This window comes from Staurois parvus, unplaced genomic scaffold, assembly GCF_062004578.1.
Source record: "Staurois parvus isolate SC_StPar_1 unplaced genomic scaffold, SC_StPar_1.0 ptg000894l, whole genome shotgun sequence".
Taxonomy (NCBI): domain Eukaryota; kingdom Metazoa; phylum Chordata; class Amphibia; order Anura; family Ranidae; genus Staurois; species Staurois parvus.
The window spans coordinates 2747292-2773237 of record NW_028318690.1 but is presented as its reverse complement, the minus strand read 5'-3'; the positions used below and the strand labels follow the sequence as shown (position 1 = coordinate 2773237).

Here is a 25946-nt window from a genome sequence, read left to right as displayed (position 1 = left end):
ATAATAAAGAGCCCCCTGTCCCAAGAGCAGTCATTTCAACAACAATCTTCCCATAAGATTATATGTACACTTAACATGTTATGTACCTGCAAAAGCCTCCTTTGTGTAGACATCAAAAATCCATGAGACTGCTGTTGGGCGCAACCATCTTGGATGTGATGTCAGCAATCCCAGCAGACTCAAGTACATCTCTATAGTATTCCTCTTTGTGCCTCCCTTTGGCAGCTACATAAGTGGTTATGTAAGGAAGTGAGGGGAGGGGCAGCGGAACTGGGCCAGCACAGAAAATAATGAAACACTCCTAGAAGAGGGGAGGGCTATAAAGTGTAAGGAGAGAAAGGGTTGTGCAAAGAAAATGGACTCTTCCTGGAGTAGTGAAATTTTCTAGCAACTTCAAAAAGGTACATTGCATGTAAACAGGAAAAATGTTTACAGAAAAGAAACACACTGCAAGCAGGCAGAATACTTGATTTTTACGTGTTCTCTCCAATTTTTCTTTAAAGAAATCACAGAAAAACATATCAAAAGAGACAGAAAGAGAGACCGCTGCACGATGGGCACAGATGTGAAACAATCTGATTGTATAAAGCGATCTCTAGAATTTTCTCACTCCTCTCAAAATGAAAAAATTAGTTTCGACTGCGCTGTCCTCCATCTTAGGACATATGAACCTCAGGACAAGACGCAGCTACAGTTTGCAGGGAGAGCAGATGCATGGCTTTCTTATGGGAACAGCACTAATGCATATTTTAACATGTGTAGCCATAATCCTGATTTTACTGGCATCAGTACTGCTACTCTAAGTTCTTTGATGTAACCTGTCAACGTCTGATGTATCTGTAATGGTGGAATCTTCAAATAAGGAATCTCGAGATGCTGGCACTGCAGAAAGGTCTAGTGGACTGGAAATTTTCACACAAGCACCCACTATTCCAAGATGATGTAGAAACACCAAAGATTAGGTATGTATTTTGGATGATCGGACTCTGAATATCTGTGTATATCTGATCGGACTCTGAATATCTGATGGTTTTGTCCAAAGCCACCAATCTGTCACTGGGGTTTAATGACAGCTATACTGTATGTTTGCACTGAAATGCTTGGCCTGACTCAGCCAATCAGTCCTGTTAGATGAACCTGAAATGTTTACGTCTGCTCACACGCACGTAACCTTCCAGTCTTATAAAATACGATGCTCCAGAAATAGAATGAAACAAAATTATGTTTAAGTAAACAAGCTAAAATTCATTTTTTTCCCGGAGGCCACATTTGTTTACTTTATAAGTAATGCCTTTATTGCTTAGCACAATAGGACTCAGGAAAACAATGCATTTTATTATTGCACATTTGCGTGTCTCCTAGGAATAAATACCAGGACAGTTTATATTTACATTAGCGGACTGATGTGTTAGAGGAAAATTATATTCATGTAAGTGGTTTCTTTCCAAATACATGACATAGCAGTTTATGATTTCATTACTCATCCTCACCTACTCAGCAGGTTATCTTGCCTTTCACAAACTGATCTTCATTGCACTATGGAAGCAGGGGTGGACTGACCATTCAGGCATTGCCTAAGGGCCCGGAGTCAGTAGGGGGCCTGGTGAGAGGCTCACTGGGCAAAATTCACTAAGCGCTATCTTACCGCATCCGAGTATGCGGTAGGATACCGCATAGCATTGTTTAAAAAAAACTCTTGGACTCACCAAAAATGCTACTAAAATACTGCATGCGTTATTTTATCAAGTCATGCAGTATTTTAATAGTGAAAACCATGCGATAATGTTTCAGCTGTCAGCGGGGTTCCCCACTGACAGCTGAATGTATAAGAAAGAATTGCAGGCAATTAAAAAAAATAATTTAAAAAAATGACGTGGGGTCCCCCCCTTTATCCATTCTAAGCCCTTTGGGTCTGGTATGGATTTTGAGAGGAACCCCTACGGCAAAATTTTGTAACAAATTGCGTGGGGGTCCCCCCCAAAATCCATACCAGACCCTTATCCGAACATGTAACCTGGCAGGCCAGGAAAAGGGGGGGGGGACAAGCGATCGCCACCCCCCCTCCTGAACCATATCAGGCCACATGCCCTCCACATGGGGGGGTGCTTTGGGGTGGAGGGGGCTCCCCCCAAAGTACCTTGTCCCCAGGGCCTCTTTCCCACAACCCTGGCCGGTAGTTGTGGGGGTCTGCAGGTGAGGGGCTTATCGGAATGTGGAAGCCCCCTTTAGCAAGTATGGAAATAGGATTTTTAAAGTTAAAGTCTGATAATTAAATGGATAAATTTCAACATGGTTATGTAGCAAACTGATTTCAGAGCACGGTATTCTTTTGAAATAAATTTCCCTTATACTTGATTAAATCTGAACTCCAATAGGCTCTATTTGCAGCTACAATGGTAACAAATTTCAATAAAAGTGCGATTTACTATGTTTCTCACACATGGCGCCTGATCCTGTGCAATGTAAATTCGGCATACTTCCACCACCCAGGAAGTCCAGATGCTGTGTTACAGCTCTTAAGAAACAAAGGGCTGTGCATGGCTGTACTAGGTTATACCATGGTACCTGCATGAACACAAGTGTTTGTGTGTATTAAAAAATACAAAATGTTAAATTTTTTGAGCACTCCTATATGCTATACCAGTGATGTGAATACCGCTTCATACTAGTACAGCCCGATCGGGGAAAATATGCTGGAATTGACATTGCATGGGCTCAGGCATGTGTGTGCAAGAGGCCTAAAACACAATGCTTTATGTGTTGTAAATATTGTGTGTTATTTACCATTTTTAACAATAGAAAAAAATGGCAGTTTAGTGAAGATTTGGGGAAAATTTTAAAATGCTGGCAGATACTTATCCATCATGTCATACCATCAGGGAGGCCCATGATTGGCCCCAAATTTATTCTGCATCAAGACAACTCCAAAAATGTATCAAATGTCATTAAGAACTATCTTCAGCATAAAGAAGAACAAGGAGTCCTGGAAGCGATGGTTTGGCCCCCACAGAGCCCTTATCTCAACATCATCAAGTCTGTCTGGGATTACATGAAGAGACAGAAGGATTTGAGGCAGCCTACATCCACAGAAGATCTGTGGATAGTACTTCAAGATATTTGGAACAACAGACCTGCCAAGTTCCTTCAAAAACTGTGTGCAAGTGTACCTAGAAGAAATGATCCTGTTTTGAAGGTAAAGGGTGGTCACACCAAATACTGATTTGATTTGGATTTCTTTTCTGTTCATTTACTTTCCAATTTATTGATAAAAATAAACTATTAACTATTATTTCTTCTTCTGAAAGCATTCTTAATTTACAGCTTTGTTCACACCTACCTTAATCTTTTGCATAATATTGTGTATGTGTTTTGTTATTGAGTTAAGACTTTGATTAACCGCTTCCCCGACGCCCTATAGCAGATATACTGCTACAGGGCAGCAGGGGTACACAAAATCATGTATATATACGTGATTTTGCATTTCTGGGTGGGGGGGCGTTCACGGCCATGACTGTCAATCATCGGGTCCCAGACGGTAATTACCTAGCATCTCCAATGGGGAGAATTGTTTACAGTCTTGCTTCCTGTTGGCTCGGGCACACTGCTCTGGATGGCTGTGCACAGTGAAGCATACCCCCCTCCACCCCCTAGTAAAACGCTCCCTACACATAGTTAACCCTTTGATCGCCCCTCATATTAACCCTTTCCTGCCCAGTGCCATTATTACAGTGTCAGTGCTTTTTTTTTTTTTTTAGCACTGATCACTGCATTGGTGTCACTGGGGATGTCAGTGAAACCAAGTCAGTTCCCCCCAGTGTCAGAATGTCCGTCGCAGTCCCGCTAAAAGTCGCTGATTGCCGCCATTACTAGTAGAACAAAAAAAAAAATCCCAGTATCTATACTGCCATTTGTAAATGCTGTAACTTTCATGTAAGCCAATTAGTTTACATGTATTGGAATTTTTTTTAGCAAAGACATGTCGCAGAATACATTTTGGCCTAATGTTATAATGAAATTTAGATTTTCTACATTTTTTTACTGGATATGTTTAATAGCAAAAAGTCCAAAATATTGTTATTTTCTATAAATTGGCAGACTTTTTTTTTACAGAGCAAAAAATAAAAAACACACAGGTGATCAAATACCTTCGAAGGAAAGCTCAATTCATGGGGAAAAAAAGGACGTATATTTCATTTGAGTGCAGCATTGCATGACCGCGCAATTGTCAGTTAAAGTAATGCAGCGCCGTAACACAAAAAATAGCCTGGTCAGAAAGGGGGATCACACTTACTGAGCATGCAGCTTCTTTAAATCCTTTCCTATATTCCATTTTAAACTGGCGCCATGACCACTGCCCTGGGTTTTCTGCTTCAGTGTAGCTCCTTTTTGCAGCATCCTGAGGAACCACCCTTGCATGCAGAGACTAGAGTGGTGTCTCCCTACACTGTGTTGAAATAATAGCCTAGGATGACAGGGAACTTTCCTGCTCCTCTCTCCTCCTCCTTCCCACAAGCTAAGAGACTGACTCCAGACTGCACTGTCCACTGTTCCCTTTTCCTGTGAAGATCAAAAGTTCAGGAAAGCAGAACTGTGACAGCAGTATCCAACAGAATTGAAGGTAGTAAACTGCAAGTGCTGGGGTAAGATTTTTAACAAATAGTTTACTGGGTATTGTTGATTTTATTGTGTTCAGCAAAAAATGCTGAGGGTTTAATACTACTTTAGATAACTATTTCATGTGAACATTATTAATTCCCAATACATGGAATATTTTTCTATCTGAATCATATGGTTTGATGGTAAAATGATCAATCAATAAAAAAAACTAACACAAACAGCTTTGTGAATTGACCATTTGATCCCAAAATAATTTATAAAAAGAAATATGTGAGAAATTAGATGCATGCTGTGGAAGCCGATCATCCTTCTCAGTGGCAGGGGTGGTCACAGACACAAAATAGTTTTCATTGTCTGGCTGAAGAACAGATCAGCTCATCTGCATAATAGCAGCGCTACCAGTTAAGAAGACAAAATTGTTATTGTTCATAGGTTATATTTAGAACTCTACACATTACTGCCACGAATAGCTATAGATTTTTTTTTTATTAAACTGGGATCCCTATTTAGCACATTTAACTAGCTTACTGTGAATGTTAGATCAGTATATGAATACCATGAAAAATGTTGTGTGCACCCCTCTTCTATATAATGCTGATTTATTTCCCAGCATACAACCAATTATAAAGAAATTCAAATCAAACTCCAGCTAAAACTTTGTTTTTTTCATTTTGGATATACGGAGAAGGTTAGAACCTTTATGATGTTTTTGTTGCTCTTTATGTTTCCATTGGGATTTTTTTCCCCTCACTTCCAATGCCAGTGGTCACGAACACAAGAAGCAGGGGAAATCTTTTAAAAGGCAACACAAACATTTTTTGATAGACTGGAGAAGGACTACAACCTTTGTCATATTTTAATTGTTGTCTGTGTCTCTCTTGGGAGAGATTTGTCCTCCCTTTCTGTCCCAGTGCTAGGAGATAATGGGTAATCTCCCCATTAGGAAAAATTATTATTATTATTATTAATAAGGATTTATATCACGCCAACAGTTTGCTCAGCACTTTACAATATAACGGGAGACAATACAGCAACAATACAGTTCAATACAAGAGGGTTAGGAGGGCCTGATCCTGAGAGCTTACAATCTAAGAGCACAATGACTGCAACAGCAAACACTTATTTAGCAGTGTTGGGAAAGTTACTCCTATGCGGTCTTTTTTTGCTGTCTGCCCTTCCTGTACCAGTGTTGTCATGTTTTGTTCTGTTGTCACAGAGAAAACAAGTTAAAAAATCTCCAATGTTGGGACAGCAGTAGAAGTCTGACAAATGTTCTAACCCTTCCCTTCGTGCTTCCAATTTAAAATGGCCATCCACTATACAGTCTGATTGTATAACCTGTGTACAATCTATCTACACACCTAAACAATCAATATTTTGTATGAAGTCAGGCCTTTGTATTACATAGTTGCTTAAAAGATCAATAGAGAGAGCAATGAGATTGTAGTGTATCGTTTTCAGAAGGAGTGTCTGTTATAAGTTGCCAATAGTCAGTATATTCAGATGTGCATTGGGATACATTCACACTTGGCTGAGCATTTTCAGCCGTTTTTTTCAAGTGTTTTTTGCAGGCGTTTTTGAGGGTTTTTTTTTTTATTTGCAAATATTAGGCTTTATTTCAAAAAAAGGTGTGGAGTTCTGCTGAAAAAAGGGTGGAGAGCTTCTGTTTGAGCAGAAAATCGCACAACAAAATGCTTGGAAAAAAACATTCATGTCACGTTTTTCAAGGTATTTCCTTTCAAGTCTGTGGGGGACAAAAATGCTCCAATCAGCCTGAAAAGTAGCACATATACTTTTTTGAGTGACAGGCCTTGCTACAGGTGACAAAATGCTCAAATGTGAACAGGGGTCATTGAAATGAATGGGATTTAACATGTTGAGCGTTTCTGAGCATCAAGCTTCGAGCTAAAAAACGCTCAAGTGTGAACGTGGCTTTATAGGCATAATAACAAAGTACAGTATTTCTTATCCCCAAGTAAATGGTTGTATTTTTGAGAGTTAGGCTATGTTCACACTAGATTTGTTAGCAGGCATTAGACATGTATTTGGGAAGCGTTTTTAAAGCTTTTAATGAAAATTCTACACATCGCAGCACACAGTGCTGTTCACACTGAAGTGTTAGCGTTGCAGCAAAATTGGCGCCTCATATCCAGTCAGGAAGAGTTGAAGCTTCCCATTCAAGTCTATGGTGATGCTTCTCAAAATCCTGGCAGGCATTTGCGGGGCGTTTGCAAGGCGGTTGCGAGGCGTTTATGGAGCGTTAAAACCGTTAAACGTCATTATAGGCGTTTGTTGTGTGGTTTTAATGCTTGCTAAAAGCCTATCAAACGCCTCAAAAACGCTCATAGAGCGTTTGAAGAGCGTTAAAAATGCTTCCCGAATGCCTGTCCAATGCCTGCCAAACGCTATAGGGGAGTTTGGCAAGCATTAGAAATTAGTCAAGTGTGAACAAGCCCTTATAATAAATTTTAGATACATATAGATTTATACTCTAAAACTTTTCTCTATTTCTAAAGTATCCTGTTATACTACAGGCTATCCCTATACACTTGAATCTGCATTTGATATATTTTTTATAAACATATAAGCCACAAAAATGCATGTAAACCAAGGACGCAGAAAACCTAGCTATGGTCTGTATGAAAAGTTCTCTGCTTTCATCACTTGTATTATGAGACTATGCTTTGGATTTCTGCCACTACTCATTGGCATTCTCCCACATCAAAAAATATATTTAAAAAATTCAGTGTCTGCTCTGTAGTAGTAGTCTACATCCATACCGCCTTGTTTTAGTGTGCCGTGTTGAATGCCATTTGCTGCAGTTTTAGGCAAAATACACCTACCATAGGGATGCATAGTAAAGCATATAAAAAATACCACATTTTTACTGCAGTACATGGAAAATGCAGAGGTGTGAAAGTAGCCAGAGATAATCAGCAAATGCATGTGTAATCCAACCATTCACTTCGAATGTCAACTGTCTGAACTGCCAAATGTTTTATTTTTTTTAGTTCTGCTTAAACTTAGATCAATGGATTACAAAGTGATTTACTCATACAACATTTACCCTTTCCTTCTCATTGGGGTAAATATTTGAAGAGTAATTTAGTGCTTGAACAAAACTACATTTGCAGTAGTATACTGCAGAGGATATATTTGAGTTGTGCAATAAACCATAAAAAGAGCAATTTGTAGTTGCCATTGTATCTGACAGTGATGGCCAGTATAATACTATCAATTAGTAGGGTGTGCACAGAAATCTTGTCAGACTTGAGGGGGGGACCTTTTAAAAAAAAAAAGTGTTATAACCCACTTAAAAAGAAAAAAAAAGGAATATGGTGTACTAATATAACCTCTCATAGTCCCATGACTGACTCACCTTCAATCACAGAATTCGTTCTGCTGTGTCATGCAAAGAGAACTCTAGAATATCACAGGCCTGATACTTTATGAATGGGCAGGTCACAGACTACAGTGTTCCTGCAGAATGTGACAGAGAGAGAATAGTGATAAACACTATCTTCTAAGTGACCCCCAAAATTTTGATTTCTTTCTGTTATATACTGTTATGTCCTATACTCTGCTAATCTGCACTGTGAAAGAAATGAACACAACAGAACTTGTAAACTAAGAGCAGAGTATTCCTCTGCACTTTACACATGCACAGTGGTTGCTGGTTTACTTGCCACTCATTTATTTAGAACAGCCTGCAGATATCCGCAGAATCCTCCATCCCCATTAATGTTTAAATTTGTGTACCTGCTGGTGGCAGAACGAGCAAATAAAGGAGCCCAGGGATAGGGGAAGACAGTTACATGGATCCATTTGTTTATTTCTGTTTGGATTTTTCTACCAATTATGGTATAAGCCCTTTATTAGAAAGGAGGTTACATGAGGCAGGATTTTAAATATATTCCAGCTTTCTCCACACATTAACCTGCTGTTGCATAATTTAGATTTTTGCTACTGCACATCGCAATGCTAAGTACTGAAACTGCACACAGTATAATGAACATATAATTGCCTGAAATTCATATGTATGAACTTTGTTGGCTACGCAACAAGATCAGACTAAAGTAATGTAGTGTTTCTCTCTATTATATTTAATAACTACAGATAAAAATGAACAGAAATAAAAAAAAAATAGCAGAACAGGTAGAATTTGATGAGTATACATTTCTCCCATAAAGTATCTACCATACAGGTTGGAGCTGACATAGTGCTAGGAGAAGCACGTATCTCAGGTGCTGCAATGAGGATGGAGTGCTGGGGGCTGTGGACAGATTGAATTGGAAGTCCTGCTCTCACGGCAAAATTTGTGGGGCTAAGCTGTCAATTTGACAGTCAGGTTCCACTCTGCACATCAGAATCAATGAGAGTGGTTTCCATTTAAATGAAGTCTGCAACTGTGATTTTTTTTTTAATTCCTCTTAATAACTTGTTTATTTTTTTATCAGTTGTATGCAAACTTTTGTCGTTTTAATCTGTTTTGTTAGTTTGTGATTGAAGTTCCACACTGAACAAATATACACGGCGTTTGTAGAAAAGCGCATCTTTCCTTTTTTTTTTTTAATAAATTCACAATGCTTTTCACCAGAAAAATAATTTTACTGTAAAGGACAAATCAGTTACAGTATAAAATCTCCATCTTTGATGAGTTGAGCCCTACTGTAGCTTAGTTTCCAAATAGGAAAATATCTTTTGGTTATTCTGATGAAAACCTGGATGCTTCTTACAATGCACACTAAATCAGCCTGGTTTAACCATGACGCAAGCTACACTCATCGTGTTCAGCTTTTCACTGACAAAAGGTGGCAACCTTAGGACCAGGGGATTGCAGTGGTCATTTTTTTTCAGCCCTGTGTCATCCAAGCTAGTGTACATGCAGCACAATGTTTTACTGTAAATGGGAGGCATCTTCACTTTGGTTGCCTGTGGATCTTCTGCCATATACTGATAGTGGTCCTGAACATATACCCTAGGTGTGCATTACGAATAAAAAAAAAAAAAAAAAAATCTGCTACAATGCTCTAAGTGGATGCTAGGAGTTCTCAGTCATGCCCATAGCTGCACACCAGCCATTAAGCTGTATGTGACAGTAACAAAACAGCTATAATCTTACAATATATAAAACATAACTGTCATACTTTAAACAGATCAATGCAATCTATTTAGCTTTATGTTCTACATTATTATAATATTACTAAACACATTGCACTCATGGGACATACCTTTTTCCTGAATGTTGCAGCCAGGTGTTACTCCATTTACCACATTGTTTGCTAGGTTTACTTCATTGTCTGGAGTACAAATAAAAAGGTTTCCATAAGCATATTATTCTACCATACAAGGATAAAGCCTGTTTGATTTCTCATGAACATGCAGATATAAAATTTATAGGACATGTACAGCAAAATAAACTAGGCTCTAGTCACTTTCAATCTCCAACTATCTATTATTACAGAAAAGCAGGTTACATAGTTAGTCTGGCTGAAAAAAGTCCATCCAGTTCAACCATTAAAAAAAAAAAATTATAATCCTATACCCACAGTTGATCCAGACGAAGGCAAAAAATCCAGCAAAGCATGATCCAATTTGTTCCTGCTGGGAAAAAAATTCCTTCCTGATCCCCCGTGAGGCAATCGAATATTCCCTGGATCAACTTTACCTATAAATGTTAGTATCCAGTTATATTCTGTGTGTATCCAAGAAAGAACCCAGGCCTTTTTTAAAGCAATCCACAGAGTTGGCCCGAACCAACTCTTGAGAGAGTCTATTCCACATTTTCACAGCTCTCACTGTTAGGTGTCCTTCTAACACCTAACTCTCCTATAACATAATAACATAACCTCCTAGTTGTGCTGTTGGAGCAGGCATGCTAGAAGTGTGCAAAATGTTTACATGGCTCAAGCAGACCTTCATGCAGTTATGCCAAATATGTCAGCAAAAAGATACTTTTCATGGAACATGGCCCACAGCAACTCCAGTTCCACTGATTCTTTGTCCCTGTTGACATTGGTCTGTTGCAAGAGTTACTTTAGTAAAACTTCACTGGTCTTATCAATAATCAACCTGTATCAATGATCGACTCTAAGTTAAAATTTCAACATCTTACACTTTACCAATATAAAATACCCATAAATCACATTATCAGAAGAACCAAAGACACTACACTGCCCTACTACAGCAGTAACATAGGTTATCAGGACAAACAAGAGGGTGTCAATCTCCATAACAAGGACACAGACCGCATTAAGAAAACCTGACAGTGGTTCTAACCCCTCACCAATCTATTCAAATTTAAAAAAAAGTTTTCCTTTTATTTATACTTGTGCTAAAAGATAAAGGTTTTGATAATACACCTTTACATCCTTGGACCTCCAAAACATGTTTCTGTATGAGAACTTTGAATAAAACTGTATTTAATCCTAACCTGCCATAGTAATGGTTCTAAGATTTGCTATCTTGGGTTTTAGGGCATAGAATTTGTTTTAGATCTGTGTAATGTGGTGCAGAACATCTAATGAATGGACACTACATGAAAAAAAAAATTAAAATTTTGCTCACATTCTTTCTTTGATCTTTATTATCCCTGTTGTTATTGAGCACCAATTAATTACTTTTTCATAGGTCTAGTTATCATATAGTTATAGATATCAGGTATTTATACAAGTGATTCCATAACTTATAATTCAAACCATACACATTACACTAATTAACATTACCATGGAGGCTGTTCCTGGATCAGTGTCTGATTTCCAGAACAACAAACATACACTTAATGTACAGTGTGACTTATGTACTCACCAGAATTCATGCTGACGGCTGTGCACGTTTTCTCCTTCAATGTTTGCTTGTTTCTGTTTGGAAAAGGAAAAAGACAAATGTTTATCTCATGCTGGACTTTGCTTAGCCTTCGCCAGCTTCATATTCTTTCATAAGTTAGAAGGTATGTGAAAAATCTGCCTGCACAACTTCCTGGACCTTATTCAGCTTAAATGTCCATTTATGGTGTCACTGTCTCCCCAAGTCCTAAAATCCCATCCTTGCTTATTCAACACCAAGGGAGATGAAGTCAGAAAAATGGATTCTCTGCCAATTAATGCAGAGAGCAGTGATAAACAGATTCATGTTTACCTCTGTGGTCAATTCATGAAAGTACTCAGGGGCCAAACACAAGGCCTGATATTTTCTGATCATCTAAAGCTATCAAGTTCTTAAAGCAGAAACTAAAACACTTGCACCAAATACTGGGAATAAAGTGCAATAAATAGGTGGGCAGATTTTACAGCAGACCTGAACTAAAAAAAAGTAAGGCTTTCTATTTATAGAACAGAAAACGCCTCATGAGCACCTAGTGAGAACCTGAAAATGATCCACTACCCATGGCTATGGGAAAGAATATAAATTAAATTGAATAAAGGACATCAGTTACAACTATATACTTTAAAAATCAAAATAAGTAGTATAATAAATGATTGTCCAAGGATATTATACACAATCCTAGTTACCATCAAGAAAATTCCTAAGTATTCCTAATATACTTGTGTATTTATGTCTAATACAAATATTTATTTATCTTATAATGTGATGACAGCCTGATGTATACAACCATCATCCGGGTGATATGAGAAAGGCTTCTCACACTTCATTTGGTTTTTAACTCTAGCCGTCAAGTCACATAGAAGCCTGGGAAGAATGTGCGCCTGTCTTTTGCAACCAATCTTTTATAGTGGAGTTTGCATTTTCTCCCAGTGCCTGAGTGGATTTCCTCTGGGTATTCCGGTTTCCTCCCACACTCCAAAAACATAGTGGTAGCCTAATCGACTTCTGTTTAAATTGGCCCTAGTATGTGTATGTATGAATGAGAGTTAGGGACTTTCGATTGTATGCTCCTTGAGGGTTTGGGACTGATGTGAATGTACAATATATGTAATACACTGCGTAAAATCAATAGCTATATAAATGCCAATAATAAATAAATAATGAAATTGAAGAGAATTGTCTTTTGGAGCCAAAATGAAACCGTAGTGTGTAATAAGCAGCATTACATTGCCAATTTGTATGAAGAAATATTTCTGTCTTCAAGTATTGGTACTAGTATAAAGTGCACAATTACAAGGTAAATGCAATGTACACAGGTTACATGAATTTTCTGTTTGTTAAAAACAGAAGTCAGTAATGATGGGCAGTCAATAGGAGCTGCCCTTAAAAAGACAGGACAAAAATAATAATAAAAAAAAAAAATTATGACGGTATTGCGATGTCTTTACATACCTGCAGGAGCCTCCTAAACCATTCTGTTGCAGCCAAATTTCAGTCTATTTTGACAGGCATTTCCTTTTATGTGTAGATGATTGCCTAACCCTTCCTACTTCCCGCATGTTCCTGTTGGCTGGTTAGGTTTGCCCATCATAGTGACAGGTCAATAGGAATATGGGGGGAAGCTTGGCGGTAAGCGAAGACGCTACCAATAAGTATCTGAGATTTTCTAGTTAGACAGGTTGGAGAATTTGAAAGGCTGCTGATATGTTCAATCAGTTTGCCTATACTTCATACCTGCAGCAGTTCCCCTCTCTCAACAAATGTCTCTTTAAATAATACCTGGCCCCTTTAGAAAATGCCAGATGTAGCGTAATTGCAGTCCGAGCCTGTTATGTATATACACCACTTACATGATGCCTAAAGAAGAAAACAAACATATTTGAAGACTTACATCTTTAAAAACGGACATTACCCAGCAAAAGGTATCATGAAACTCCATACTTTTGGACTGACTAATGGCTAACATGGTACAACACTCTCCTTCTACTACAGCTCACATCGGTCAGAAGACACAAGAAAAGCCCTCAGTTTCCAATTAAATTAACCTACCCGTGGTGAATTTAGGAGATTGTAAAATGATTATATTAGTCACACATGAATAGTCCCTGCACAGTAGGGGGACACAATGACACATGGAGGACATAGTACAACAAGGTTTTTAGAGACCCAGAGCCTCCAACCTCTCCGATTCTGAGCCCAGGCCATAACATTTGTTTGGTTGCTATGGGGAATTCTTTTATATTCTTTTGGTTTCTATAAGATTCCGAGTATAATAAATATCGCTATTAGTCCTCTCAATTTTTACACATTACTGATCAGCAGGTACACTGACTAAAAGCAGATTTCAGCCCCATCTAAGTGTGCCAAAAGTCTGGAAAAAAAAATGTTCCTAAATACTCAATAACATCTAATCTGTGCCTCCCCTGGAAAGCAGCGCAATACAAGGAAATAATACATACAATAAAACCTCTCCTATAAGCACTAAACAGCTCTATCTTTTTTCTAATGCACTATGAACATGGGATTATTGCTGTAAAGGCAGAAGTTTTAATGAAAAGGAATGACTCAAATAGAATCAATACTCTTCTAAATGGACTCTAGGTTTAAATCATAATGAACCTTTCCATATGATGAGCAAACGTTTATATAGTAGCTAGAGTTTTATTTAAGGCGACTGCAAGGAACTATTATCTCTTTATGGACATTAATAAAGCAAGCTGCTGTCAGCAGTTACATCTACAATCACATGTGGAAACAAAACACAAGTCATACATTAAACTGGATAGATCTTGTATATTTTGGCACGGACCATTTACAGTATATTTAAAAGTGATCTCTTGTCTTTATCCACAACATGATAAAGATGGGCTGCAGGCAGATTTCAAAATGGAATTTAGTGCAGTAGTATGTTTCTTTAAGCAGAAATAAATGCATTCTTACTTACAGCTAGCAGAAGTACTAAACCTTGTCTCTTCTCCTCCCATGTCCTCCATAGCAATGCTCACACTGGTTGAAGAAGGAGCAGTACTAGAAGCCAATCATGTTTTACTGTATTTACATGTGCTGACATAAGTAGGGAGCAGTTAGACCTATCAGTGTGATGCTACTCCTTCATTGTCCAATAACCATTCTGCAGGCAGGGAATAGACACCTCTGTTTCCCTAAATCTAACAGAGAAAGTGGTATCACCCCCCTGACTGTGCTGTCTGGTACAAAAAAAAAGTGGTCAGACAGAACTATTGTATACATCCTTCGGAGTCAATAAGTTTCACATGTGTGTTTTTACTATGCATTTAGCGGACTGCCTGGAGTTTTGCTTTAAATATGCAACATCAAAGTTTGCATGTTTCATACAGTATATAGACTTACATTTTCCTATATATTTATTATAAGGATTTCAAAGGCCACAGATGAGTTCTATGATATTTAAAGTGTTACTAAACCCACAACAGTAAAGCATATTTGTTATACTCACTGTGGAACCAAAGGGGTTAATCCTCCACGATGTGTAAAGAGACAGTTTGATCCTGTCTTCTCTGATCCTCCCCTTCTTCTACAGTTCCCCATCCATCTGCTGATAGTGCAGAGCCCTAGGAGTCAATCTGCACATGCTCAGTTTGGTGTTTATCGTTAAAGAGTCTTTATTTTCTTTGGCAAGGTGCATGTGATCAGCACAGTGCCAATCAGAGTGTCAAGGCTTATGCAGCCTCATAGAACAGTCAGAAGAAAATGAACTCTCATCCTACAAGCTTTAATCAGTGCTTAGCTGGACACTGATAAAATTCACAAGACTGATAATATATAAGTTTGATAAATACTGCTGATGAGAAAAGGTATTTAGCAGTTTATATTTACTAAAATAATTGCATTTCCATGTTGTGTGTACTGTTGAAAACCAGATATGCAGGGTCATGGGTTTAGTAACACTTTAAAAACATGAAACCACAGTCAAACAACTCAGATTGACTGTTCACAAACAATGGTCGATGAATGTATAATCTTTGCTAAATGTTAGGGGCAGCACAGTTCTGGAACACCATGCTGAATATTCCTTTTTCTGTTGTATACTTTAAATACATTAAAGTACTGTATACTTTCCTATGCACTGGAAAATGCATTAGCAGGCGAAAAGTACATTTATATCATTGTAAAACAAAGTCATGTGAAAAGTTAGATTAATCAGCAATGTTCTCTCCACTGCAATGCAATGGTAGGATCTGTGCTTTGGTTCACAGTCTGTAGCAATGCAGTAAGCCCCAGACAATAGTGTATATATTAAGCTGGATAGATCGCTCCTTTGTCAACAAAGAACTGAAAGGTCATGTGTATGGGTATCTAGAGGTGGCAACTAATATAATTTTATATTACAGAATAGAACATGATCATATAAATATATAATATATAAACATTCTACAGATTGAGAAAATATGCCAAAACGCAGTAGACTCACATTCAGGAAATGCATTGCACATACATGTGCAGATCAATGTGGATGTACAGAAGCACTAATGTTTACAAGAGTACGGCCATGTACAGCTATTCACTTGTATGGCAGGCTATAATTGGGCACCTGTGGCTCCCCAGGCCTGGGAGAATGGGAAAAATGTTATGCTGGGCATATTTTCAGTCTCTCACCATCTGTATGCATGAGGCTTTATAGCTATACTTCATCAAAAAAAAAAAAAAAAAAGAAGGAAAATTAAACCCTGAGATGCATATGGGAAGCATAGCTAACCTGCTCAGTATCACCAGCTTCAACCAAGCATTGCTAGTGGTGCCTGTCCACCCTACTCCCTTCTGTCAGTAATCAGGTGATCCAAGAATCCTGCTTGTCAGAGGAAGCTATTCCCAAACCAACCCACTACAGACTTGCATATGCAATCAGAAAGCCCAAACAAAACATTTCAGCTGTAAGTCGTCCCTCATAGCCACCTATCAGATTCAAACAAACCTTTAAAATATACACTCACCAGCCACTTTATTAGGTACACCTTGCTAGTACTGGATTGGACCCCCTTTTGCCTTCAGAACTGCCTTAATTCTTCGTGGCATAAATTCAACAAGGTGTTGGAAATATTCCTCAGAGATTTTGGTTCATATTGACATGGTAACATCACAAAGTTACTGCAGATTTGTTGGCTGCACATCCATTACGCGAATCTTCCGTTCCACCACATCTATTGGATTGACATCTGTTGAATGTGGAGGCCATTGGAGTACAGTGAACTTATTGTCATATTCAAGAAACCAGTTTGAAATGATTTGAGCTTTGTGACATGGTGAATTATCTTGCTGAAAGTAGCCATCAGAAGATGGGTACACTGTAGTCATAAAGGGATGGACATGGTCAGCAACAATACTCAGGTAGGCCGTAGAGTTTAAACGATGCTCAATTGGTAGTAAGGGGCCCAAAGTGTGTTAAGAAAATATCCCCCACACCATTACACCACCAATCTGGCCTGAACCGTTGCTACAAGGCAGGATGGATCCATGCTTTCATGTTATTTACAGCAAATTCTGACCCAACCATCTGAATGCCGCAGATGAACCTGAGACTCATCAGACCAGGCAACATCTTTCCAAGATTCTATTGTCAAATTTTGGTGAGCCTATGTGAACTGTAGCATCCGTTTCCAGTTCTTAGCTGACATGAGTGACACCCGGTGTGGTCTTCTGCTGCTGTAGCTCACCTGAGTCAAGGTTCAACATGTTGTGCATTCAGAGATGGTATGGTATTCTGCATACCTTGGTTGCAACAAGTGGTTATTTGAGTTGCTGTTGCCTTTCTACCATCTCAAACCAGTCTGCTCATTCTCCTCTGACATCAACAAGGCATTTTTGTCCACACAACTGCCACTCACTGGATTTTTTCTCTTTTTCAGACCATTCTCTAAATGCACTGAGTTGTTAACATGAGATTGGCTGATTAGCAATTTGTGACACCAAACAATTGAGCAGGTGTACCTAATAAAGAGGCCGGTAAGTGTAAATATGACTGGTGATCAGCTAAGTGTAGAGGGAGAGAGAGGATATTACAAATAACATGCTTCAGGATGTACATTCCCAGCAACCCTGTAAAGCGCTGCATGGGTGTAAGCCGCTCATATAAATGAAATCTCACTTCTGGGCGAACTAACCCTTTAAATTAAAGCATTTCACACATGGAAAAAGTTCTAAATGAGATGTAAAATAATATTGACTTTGCCTGACACTTTGCTATCCTAGTCCATTATATACATGGCCTTTCCACAAATCCAGCCCAGGGCCACAAAAATCTTGCGACACAATGCATGCCTTCCTACATGATAGTACATAAGAAATTACATTACTATTCTGAAAAGATGAGATGGTACTACTATCTGAAAATGTTACATTTATATTACAACACAAAGAAGGATGAACTTGTTGGTAGTTGGTGTGTGATGGAGTGGATCATGCTAAGACAAACAATGCATATTGGGCAAAACGAGTCCCAATAGCCCCAACACCAAGGCTGAAGACAACAAACCATCAGTTAGTTCAGAGTAGGCTTACTTGCTAAGATAATTTGGTAATAAACAGCGAGTGTCAGAGTGTGGCATTTTTCTAAATCCAAGAACACAAGTTTTAAAAGAGAACTATGGGAATGTAAAAAAACACTCAATCATACTTCTCTGTTTGGATTCAGCATCTGTCCCCGCCACCTCTAAGACCCAGAACTGAATAATCAAAGGCTGCTGATCGCTCAGTTCTCAGTCTTCACTGAGCAGAAAGCAGTGACTGTCAATCACTGGCTCGCTGCCCTTCCCCTACAGCGCTCACTGGAGCGCAAGGCTGTGAAGAGAGTGGAAGTGGCTCAAGCTCTCAGCGGCTCTCTGAGAGGCTGAGCCAGCTGTCAGTCAGGCATCTGGGTGAATCCAAACTTTAAAGTTGGGATCTCTCCAGAGTCTGGACTGGCTCCGTGATGTCAGCTGACAGTAAACTTTAGCATGCTGAAAACAGGTCACAAAAGTGCTGAATGAAGTGCACTGCTGTGATCCATAGGGGAAGTAGGGCCAAAAGATCTTTGACCCTACTTCTCTTTTAATTCTTCACTGTTATATAAAAAGGTCTTATATTTTCTTTATCAGTAGTTTCTACAATCATCTGCAACCTTAACAATTAAGAAAAGGGCTTATGGACAATCCATTGGTTACCCCCTTCCTTTGAATCCTTCTCACCTTCTTTTTTTCCTTTCTTCTCTCACTGGTTTCTCCTGCTCAATGTCCTCCTAAGCCCCGAAGTACCCAACAGCTATTTTTTGCTCTAAATTGTTCCAGCCCCTAATCCCTCAATCCTGGGATAGAATATCCCTAGGATTGTTACTTCTAGTTCACCTTACACATGTTAAAACAAACATATATCATTACATTGATTGAAGGCCTTGTAAGGCTTCATTATGATGCTGATTTGACTAACATAGAGCTTCAGGGGTAATGACATCTGTAAAATGTTACAAATCCATAGACATTATAGAAACAGAAGAAAAGAATTTATGATAATCCAACAAAAACTGAAAAATTGTTGAATTCTCTCAGCAAATGCATTAGACTTTAAAAAAGCCACTGTGCAGAGGTTATAAGAAAACACGCACACACAAAAAAACAAACAACAAAATGCAATCATCTTTTGTGAAAATCAAAATCAGTTATTTTCCTGAATTTTTGAGGATCTATTTAATTAACAATAGACCAGGATGAGAAATGACAAAAATATTTGGCAGTAAATGGCCTAAGAAATAATTAATTGCATTAATGTCTGTAGGAGCAGCCACAAACACAATTACATATAATAAATGGGATTTATAATGCAACAATAGGTTGCATTATAAATCCCATATATTCTCTTGTATCTTACCTTTCATGGTTGCTTTTTTCATATGTGATTTGCTGTTCTCGCATATTTCCTGTCAGCATGAAATGAGAGTGTAGACCAGTGGCTCACAAATGACCTGTGATTCAGAGAAGATCGTCTCTACTGTACATTTAAATGCCCCCTCCCCAGTCATACTTATCCCTGCCTAAATTAGATTCATTTCTTGGTGATGTCATCCCGTCACTGGCTCCTTCATAATCAACCACGGCTTTTAGCAGCCTGACATTGTTGTGACTTTGACATCGACCAGACATAAAAGCAACATGTGTAGGATGCTTTGTTCTAATGTAGCTGATGGCCCAGTATCTAGAATATGAGAAGTGCCCGCAAGATGGATACAGATTAGCAGAAAAAAGTAAACAGAAGAAAAGACACATCGACAACGTCAAAGGAATATTTTCATTACCAAGTAGGAGATCAACATACAAAGCTCGGGTTTCAATGGACAGATTCCAAAATAGCTGGCAAGTGATCCGGATATTGACACCAACAGTAGTACACGTTCCAAAAGTGTAAGAATGAACCCATGCAGTTTACAATTTAAACTGCCGTCTGACTATCCATATTTGTAATGTATTTTGAATCCAAGAAACATTTGCAACCACCAATCATTCGAATTACAACATATCTGTTTGCTCAACCTTCTAGCTATAAAACAGAAGCATTTTTGTAGCAGACACAGGATCACCCTCATTAGTGTTTTTGTTGCTAAGAAAGAATTAATTGCAGTCAATAAAGGTCTCTGTCACAGGGATTTCCACAATTTGTAGCTCAGATTTAGAACAACTGTCTTTTTCTAAAGGAGAATGCTAGCAACAGAATCATCATTATCAGCAGCTACTCATATTTTCCAATGCAGTTTAAGAATTATGGCACACAAATGATTTGTGGCTGTATTGATAAAAATGGCAATCAGCTTCAAATTGGCATTACTTTGCTTGTGTGATGTGGCCTTTGCTGATAAACAGTGGTACCTCAATTACAGAGATGCATTATCTATTCAAAATAATGACCAATGTAAAGAATGTGTAAACGCTGCCCATAAAAATAATTGTTTTCTTTCCCTGTGTATCCTGCATTACAAAAATGAAAGCAGGAATAGGGTTGATTCCTGTTGATTATCAACTAATATTACCCCATTTCACACATGTGCCATACAAATGATGTTCTTTACTATGCAAAGCAAAAGAAACTCCCCAGTATATTTTAGTCAAACAAGAGCAGCCAATGGGACATTTGCTAGCCTAAAGTCACTCATAGATGGACTCACTGAATTACTAGTGCTACACCAACTCTTTCAACTGACACAGGAGACTTTAAATGTCCAAAAATGCCCCATAAAAGCTGCTTTCCTTTCTAAAGAAAAAAAAGGAATAATCACTCATTGATCATAGAGATTATCGAACAGTCAGCAATAACAAATATTACTAACATCTGTGCAAACCCATTGTCACACATTAATTCCCACTCTGACAGATTTCAGAAGCAACATCTGGATCAGTTGCACCGATTGTAATATTTAAATAGGGACATATTACATCTATTCTGCCAAAAGTGAGCCTTGCAGACAGGATTCAAGGTGTGGTTATTAATGGGAAATATTGATGCACGTATGCATCTCTTGTACATTTCCGTCATTGTCAACGGACTGAGAAGATGACAGGCACCTGCCACAGTACCCACATCCAAATAGGGACATTTTATACAGTATCTTCCATGGTGACCTTTTCTTTCTTCATATCTGAGCCCCCACAACTAAATAAATGTGCCCACGTGCATAAAATAATTGTATGCAGATCTAATACCTGGACCATAACTGCTCTATAGTTGCTCCAGACATCCTCTAAAAATATAAAAACTTGGATTTTCCCAGGCAATCTCTAATGGATTCCCCCAAAAGGTTAGCCAGCACCTGCATGTCAAACCACCATTTCCACTCCTTGAGAAAAGTCTTGGGTAGTCCAATGTGCCCAGGTATAGCTGCTTTTACACAAGACGTCTGGTTATTTATTATGGACATAACTTTGTCTTGATGTGTTTCCTAAATGTGCTTTATCACTGGGGCTATTTGGAAACAGATCTAGGTGAGGAATGTCTGAGATCCTCTCCCGCCTCCTGAACGGCGTGTCCTTGGTTTGTAAACAAGCTTATGACAGACCAGGCTGTCTCCAAGTGATAAAAATGAGCACATTTAGATGTCACAGGGCCATATGCCATCCTGAAAGTATAAATAACTTTAGCAACACGTGTAATGAGATTAGTGTCCCATTAAAAAAAGATCAAGTGGGATTTGTGAACAAGATGTTATTGAAATAGTTCGGATTTGTGGGCTCACAACAATGGAGTGTGTAATGTTTTAGGAAAAAAGTGAATAAAACCCTTGTCAAGAGTCATTCAGATCCCTTTCCAGAAGTTATTTTTAATCTCCAGTCTCTGTATAGATAGCTAAGAAGCAAAGGAATAAAACAAAATATCAACAGTATGAGTAGAGAGGACTTATTACTGTTCCTTCTTAATTGGTACAATTTAGAATATGAAAGCAAAAGCAGTGATTGACAAGCAAAGAGACTCATTACTATCGCTAACCAGAAGCTGCTTAAGGAGGCATCTCATAACATGTTAAGAGCATTACTGAAACGTCCAACTATAAATCAGTAAAGTTGCTAAGTGTAGAAATGTTTTACTGCAGTGGTAGTTGTTTTTTATGGTGAACACAGGATCCACTCTTCACGGACTCTTGAGAACAGGTACCAAACTACATAGACAAAAAGTGGTTTTGCAGGTGAAACAGCTGTTGGGATGGCCTTTTTTTGTTATTTAGGAGATATTCTGAGAAAAAGTGTCAGCCCCATTTCTTGGTGTGCAGGAACTATACCCTGTTTTCTGACTGAAGAGTAGCGTGATCTAAAACTGTTGCAAAGGAGAGCAGAAGTGGTGGACCTGTTGCTGAATGAGCATTTTTATTAAGACAGAGAAAGCTAATCTGAGTATTGAATGTTCTCTTTTACTTTGTTTGCTACTATTCACTAATGCTATAGGGCTGTTTTACTAAAACTAGAGAGTGCTAACTCTGGTACAGCTGGTGCATGGCAGCCAATCAGCTTCAAACATCAGCTTGTTCAATTAAAGAGGAGCTCCACCCAAAAGAGGAAGTTCCGCTTTAAGACTTTGTCCCCCGCTCTCTATTAAGGATTGGCACCTTTGGGGAGCGGGTACCCGAATTTGACAGGTACCTGCTCCCAATTCTGCTAGGATCGCCTAGGCGATTGGAAGCGGAAGTTGTCCTGCCTCCCCGTAGTCTTCTGGGACACGTGACAGGTCCCAGAAGATTACGGGGCCATTCACAAAGTGCACAGCTTCTCGCATTCGCAGTGGACACCCGACTGTGAAGCCACAAGCTGTCATAGCCGGGTGCCCACACTGAAGCTGCTGACGCCAGGTAGAGAAGACGGCCAGTGAAACCAGCGGTGGTGAGGACACCGATGGACCGAAGGACAAGTAAGTGACTGTATTTTAAAAGTCAGCAGCTACAGTTTTTGTAGCTGCTAACTTTTATTTTTTTTTGTTCAGCTGGAACTCCGCTTTAAAGTGGAACTTTACTCACATTGGCTCCAGTGATGTGGCGTCCTGCTTTTCCCCGCCCGGCCAATGACATCTTCAGGTGGCCGGCTTCCAGGTCTCGATCACTGGCCGCTGTCATTAGCCGAGTGGGAATGACATCACTCCTGCGTATTCGCTGGAGTTCAGACAGATTCTGCACTGCGGAATTCGTACAGTGCACTGCATGGCTCACTGTACAGGGGCGGACAGGCAGAGAGGTAACTTTAATGCAGAACAGACAAAGTACATCTCTTCTGCATTAAAACTCCTGCCTGTTCACCATTTTTTTTCTACCTAAAGTTCCACTTTAAGCTTTGACAAAAAACAAATGGAAGCTGATTGGTTTCTATGCAGAGCTGCACAAATTCTGCACTCTCCAGTTTTAGTAAATCAACCCCTATGATTTACATAGCTAGATTATGGAGGCCATTGACTGAAAACACATTCCCTGGAATTCAGAAAGATGGACACAGACATATTTTGCGAAAGCGTCTCAAGTGCATTCTAAGAGTGGCGCAGCATGTGCCAAATTCATGTACCTGTCTAGAACTTGTACTTGAATTTGGCGCACTCAGCACCACTTTTAGAATGCACTTCAGACACTTTTGCAATTTGTCTGTGCCACGGTCTTTCTCTGACCAAGAAAAGAGAGTTGGTCTTAATTATTATTATACAGGATTTATATAGCACCAACAATTTGCGCAGTGCTTTAAAAAATAATTAGCTCCACTTTCATAATTAAATGAATATTGTTGGTATTTTATTTTGAAATTGGCGCAGGCATTGTGGCACAAAGCAAAAGTGGCGCAATTTAGAACTGAATGACTGAATTTACTGAATTTGGCACTAGAGTCGATGTCAGAGCCAAAACTGCTGCAGATGCTTAATGAATTTGAGGGTGAAACATTAAAGAATAAGTTCACCTTTGGAACATGTTACACGTTCCACCTGTTTTTACGGTTTCCACTGCTGTAGCCATGTGACAACCCTGTGACAGCAGTACGGGAAGAAGTTCCCTGTACTAGCTGTCACATTTTGAAAACAGAGGTCTGTAAATGAATGAACTGCAAGTACTAACCTCCTTTGTAGTTCTCAATGAGCTACCACAGTGCAGTTTTCCTGTCAGCGGAAAATGATGTACAAGCAAACAGATTACACTGATAGTCTGCAGGAGACCAGAGAGGAAATCTGCTGAATTTATTTATTTGGATCCTGTAAATAAATAAACGTTTTTTTACCTGCAAAAAATTAGCATTTTTTTTTTTTTTTTTTTTAAGTGAACTTACCCTTTAACAAGATGGATTAATGCCAGAAATGTGGTACAGCAGCATTGTTGAATCGCCCCCATTATACATACTGTGCATACTGTATAGCCAAAAGTGAGCTAGTTTTGCTAGTTTTAGCTCATCATAAGCCTGTGCCTAGGAGGAAAATCTCCAGGGGACATTATGCTGCTGTTCTTTTATCTTATTACATTTCCTGCTTATGTAAGCCTACATTGATAAAATAAGAAGGAATTCTTTTTTCAGTACAGTATATGTATGTAGCAGGCTCCTTGTACAAGAGGATTCAGAAGGAATCACATGTTCAGCAGACAGTCCTTTCTCTCTCTCTCCTATTTGTGAAACCTGGGCATTCTGCCAAGTTCATGACTCATCCACTACACAGCAAAGAACGCTGGGAGAGGGAGGGAAGCAGGAAGTGAAGGGGAGAACGGAGAGACACGAGGCTGGAGAAAAGACAGGGACATGTGGAGCCCGTCCAAGCAGAGGAGGAGGCACTACAGCACTCAGCGCGGATAGAGGGACCCTGCTATGTGTTCAGAGTCTGGTGAGCTGTCCCACTGGAGAGAGTAAGACACACCATTTACACTTTGCATATAGACTGGGACATCCGCACCCCACTGCTGGGATCTCACCCATCCGGGGCCCTGTGCAAGCCACAGATCCCCCTGCCTGCTTTGCCCCTCACCACCAGTGTAATTGAGACTGTCTGCCCCGGGGACTGACACATACTGGGAGATTGCATCCTGCGACTGCCCCTGGTCTTGGGGTGCTTTGTGTTGCGTTTAGACACTGAGGTTGAACCCTCCCAGCCCAGAAACCTAGTGAAATTGGATGTAACCCACACCAGCTGAAACTCCAAAGAAGCCTTCAGCTGCTATTTACTTCATTGTAAGGACTAAACGTGCACCAACTAGAGCTCCACCGTTACAAGGACTGAAGTGGGGGAATCTGGCTTAGTAGCTTTATTAGAGGTACCTCTTTATTGCATTCTGTTCTGACTCTGAGGTGATTTTTGGCTAACGCCCCTCAGAAGCAGAATCATACCCCGGTGTGGGTAATACATTTCATTGATAGAGTATAAGTAAGTTTATTTGTTTGATATGAGTTGTATTCTGCTTAAAGTGCGACTCTGCAATCCGGAGACTCTTGGCTGTGAGGCCCTCTAGTGGCAGACCAAATTTACTGCATTGCATAAAAGAAGAAAAGTAAGTTTTGAAGTCGAAAGGGGAACCCCACCCCTCTACACTGCATTTCATTCTCCATAAAATTGTTCTCGTTTCATTTAACCCTGTGTCAGCAAATTTCTTGGCGGGGTATTTGCTATTCATTACCAGTTGTGCCAGAGGGATTGGGTTTGCTTAGGGTTGGATCTATTGAGCGCAGGACCCATAATATATTCCAGCTTGTCCCAAGGGGCAGTGCTACATGTAGACTGCACTTACATTGTTCACATGCGATACAAAGAAAAACATGCTATCCATGCAGTAGTCATGGATATGTAGACATGTTATTAAAACCCTTCCCTGGCACTATTTCCAACTACATAAAAACTGCCTATGTCTTTTGTTGTTTCTACAGTTGTACACCAGGTACTTTTTGACCAGTCTCTAAACTCAGTCATTCCAAAAACTAAAGCAGGCTTACCAAACAATCTTTTTAATGCCTTCAGCACAGCACATAAAAGGTAGCACTAAGCTATCAGCAGGAATTCTAGATACTTTACAT

The 25946-nt window shown here is 39.3% G+C and overlaps 1 protein-coding gene across 4 annotated transcripts in view; it reads right to left on the bottom strand.

The window, feature by feature from the left end:
- Positions 1-19641, bottom strand: part of SORBS1 (sorbin and SH3 domain containing 1) — a 177341-nt gene extending 157700 nt beyond the window's left edge. For 2 of the 4 annotated variants that reach the window (XM_089656209.1, XM_089656210.1), the window contains exons 1-2: positions 11425-11477; positions 9849-9917 (exon numbers count right to left, since the gene is read on the bottom strand). In XM_089656209.1, the coding sequence (XP_089512335.1) occupies positions 9849-9917; positions 11425-11434 (79 nt within the window). In that variant the 5' untranslated portion in view covers positions 11435-11477. Of the gene's footprint in view, positions 1-9848; positions 9918-11424; positions 11478-19317 lie in introns of those variants that run through there. The other 2 variants (XM_089656208.1, XM_089656211.1) reach the window with 2 other exon arrangements.
- Between the last annotated feature and the right edge of the window lie 6305 nt (positions 19642-25946).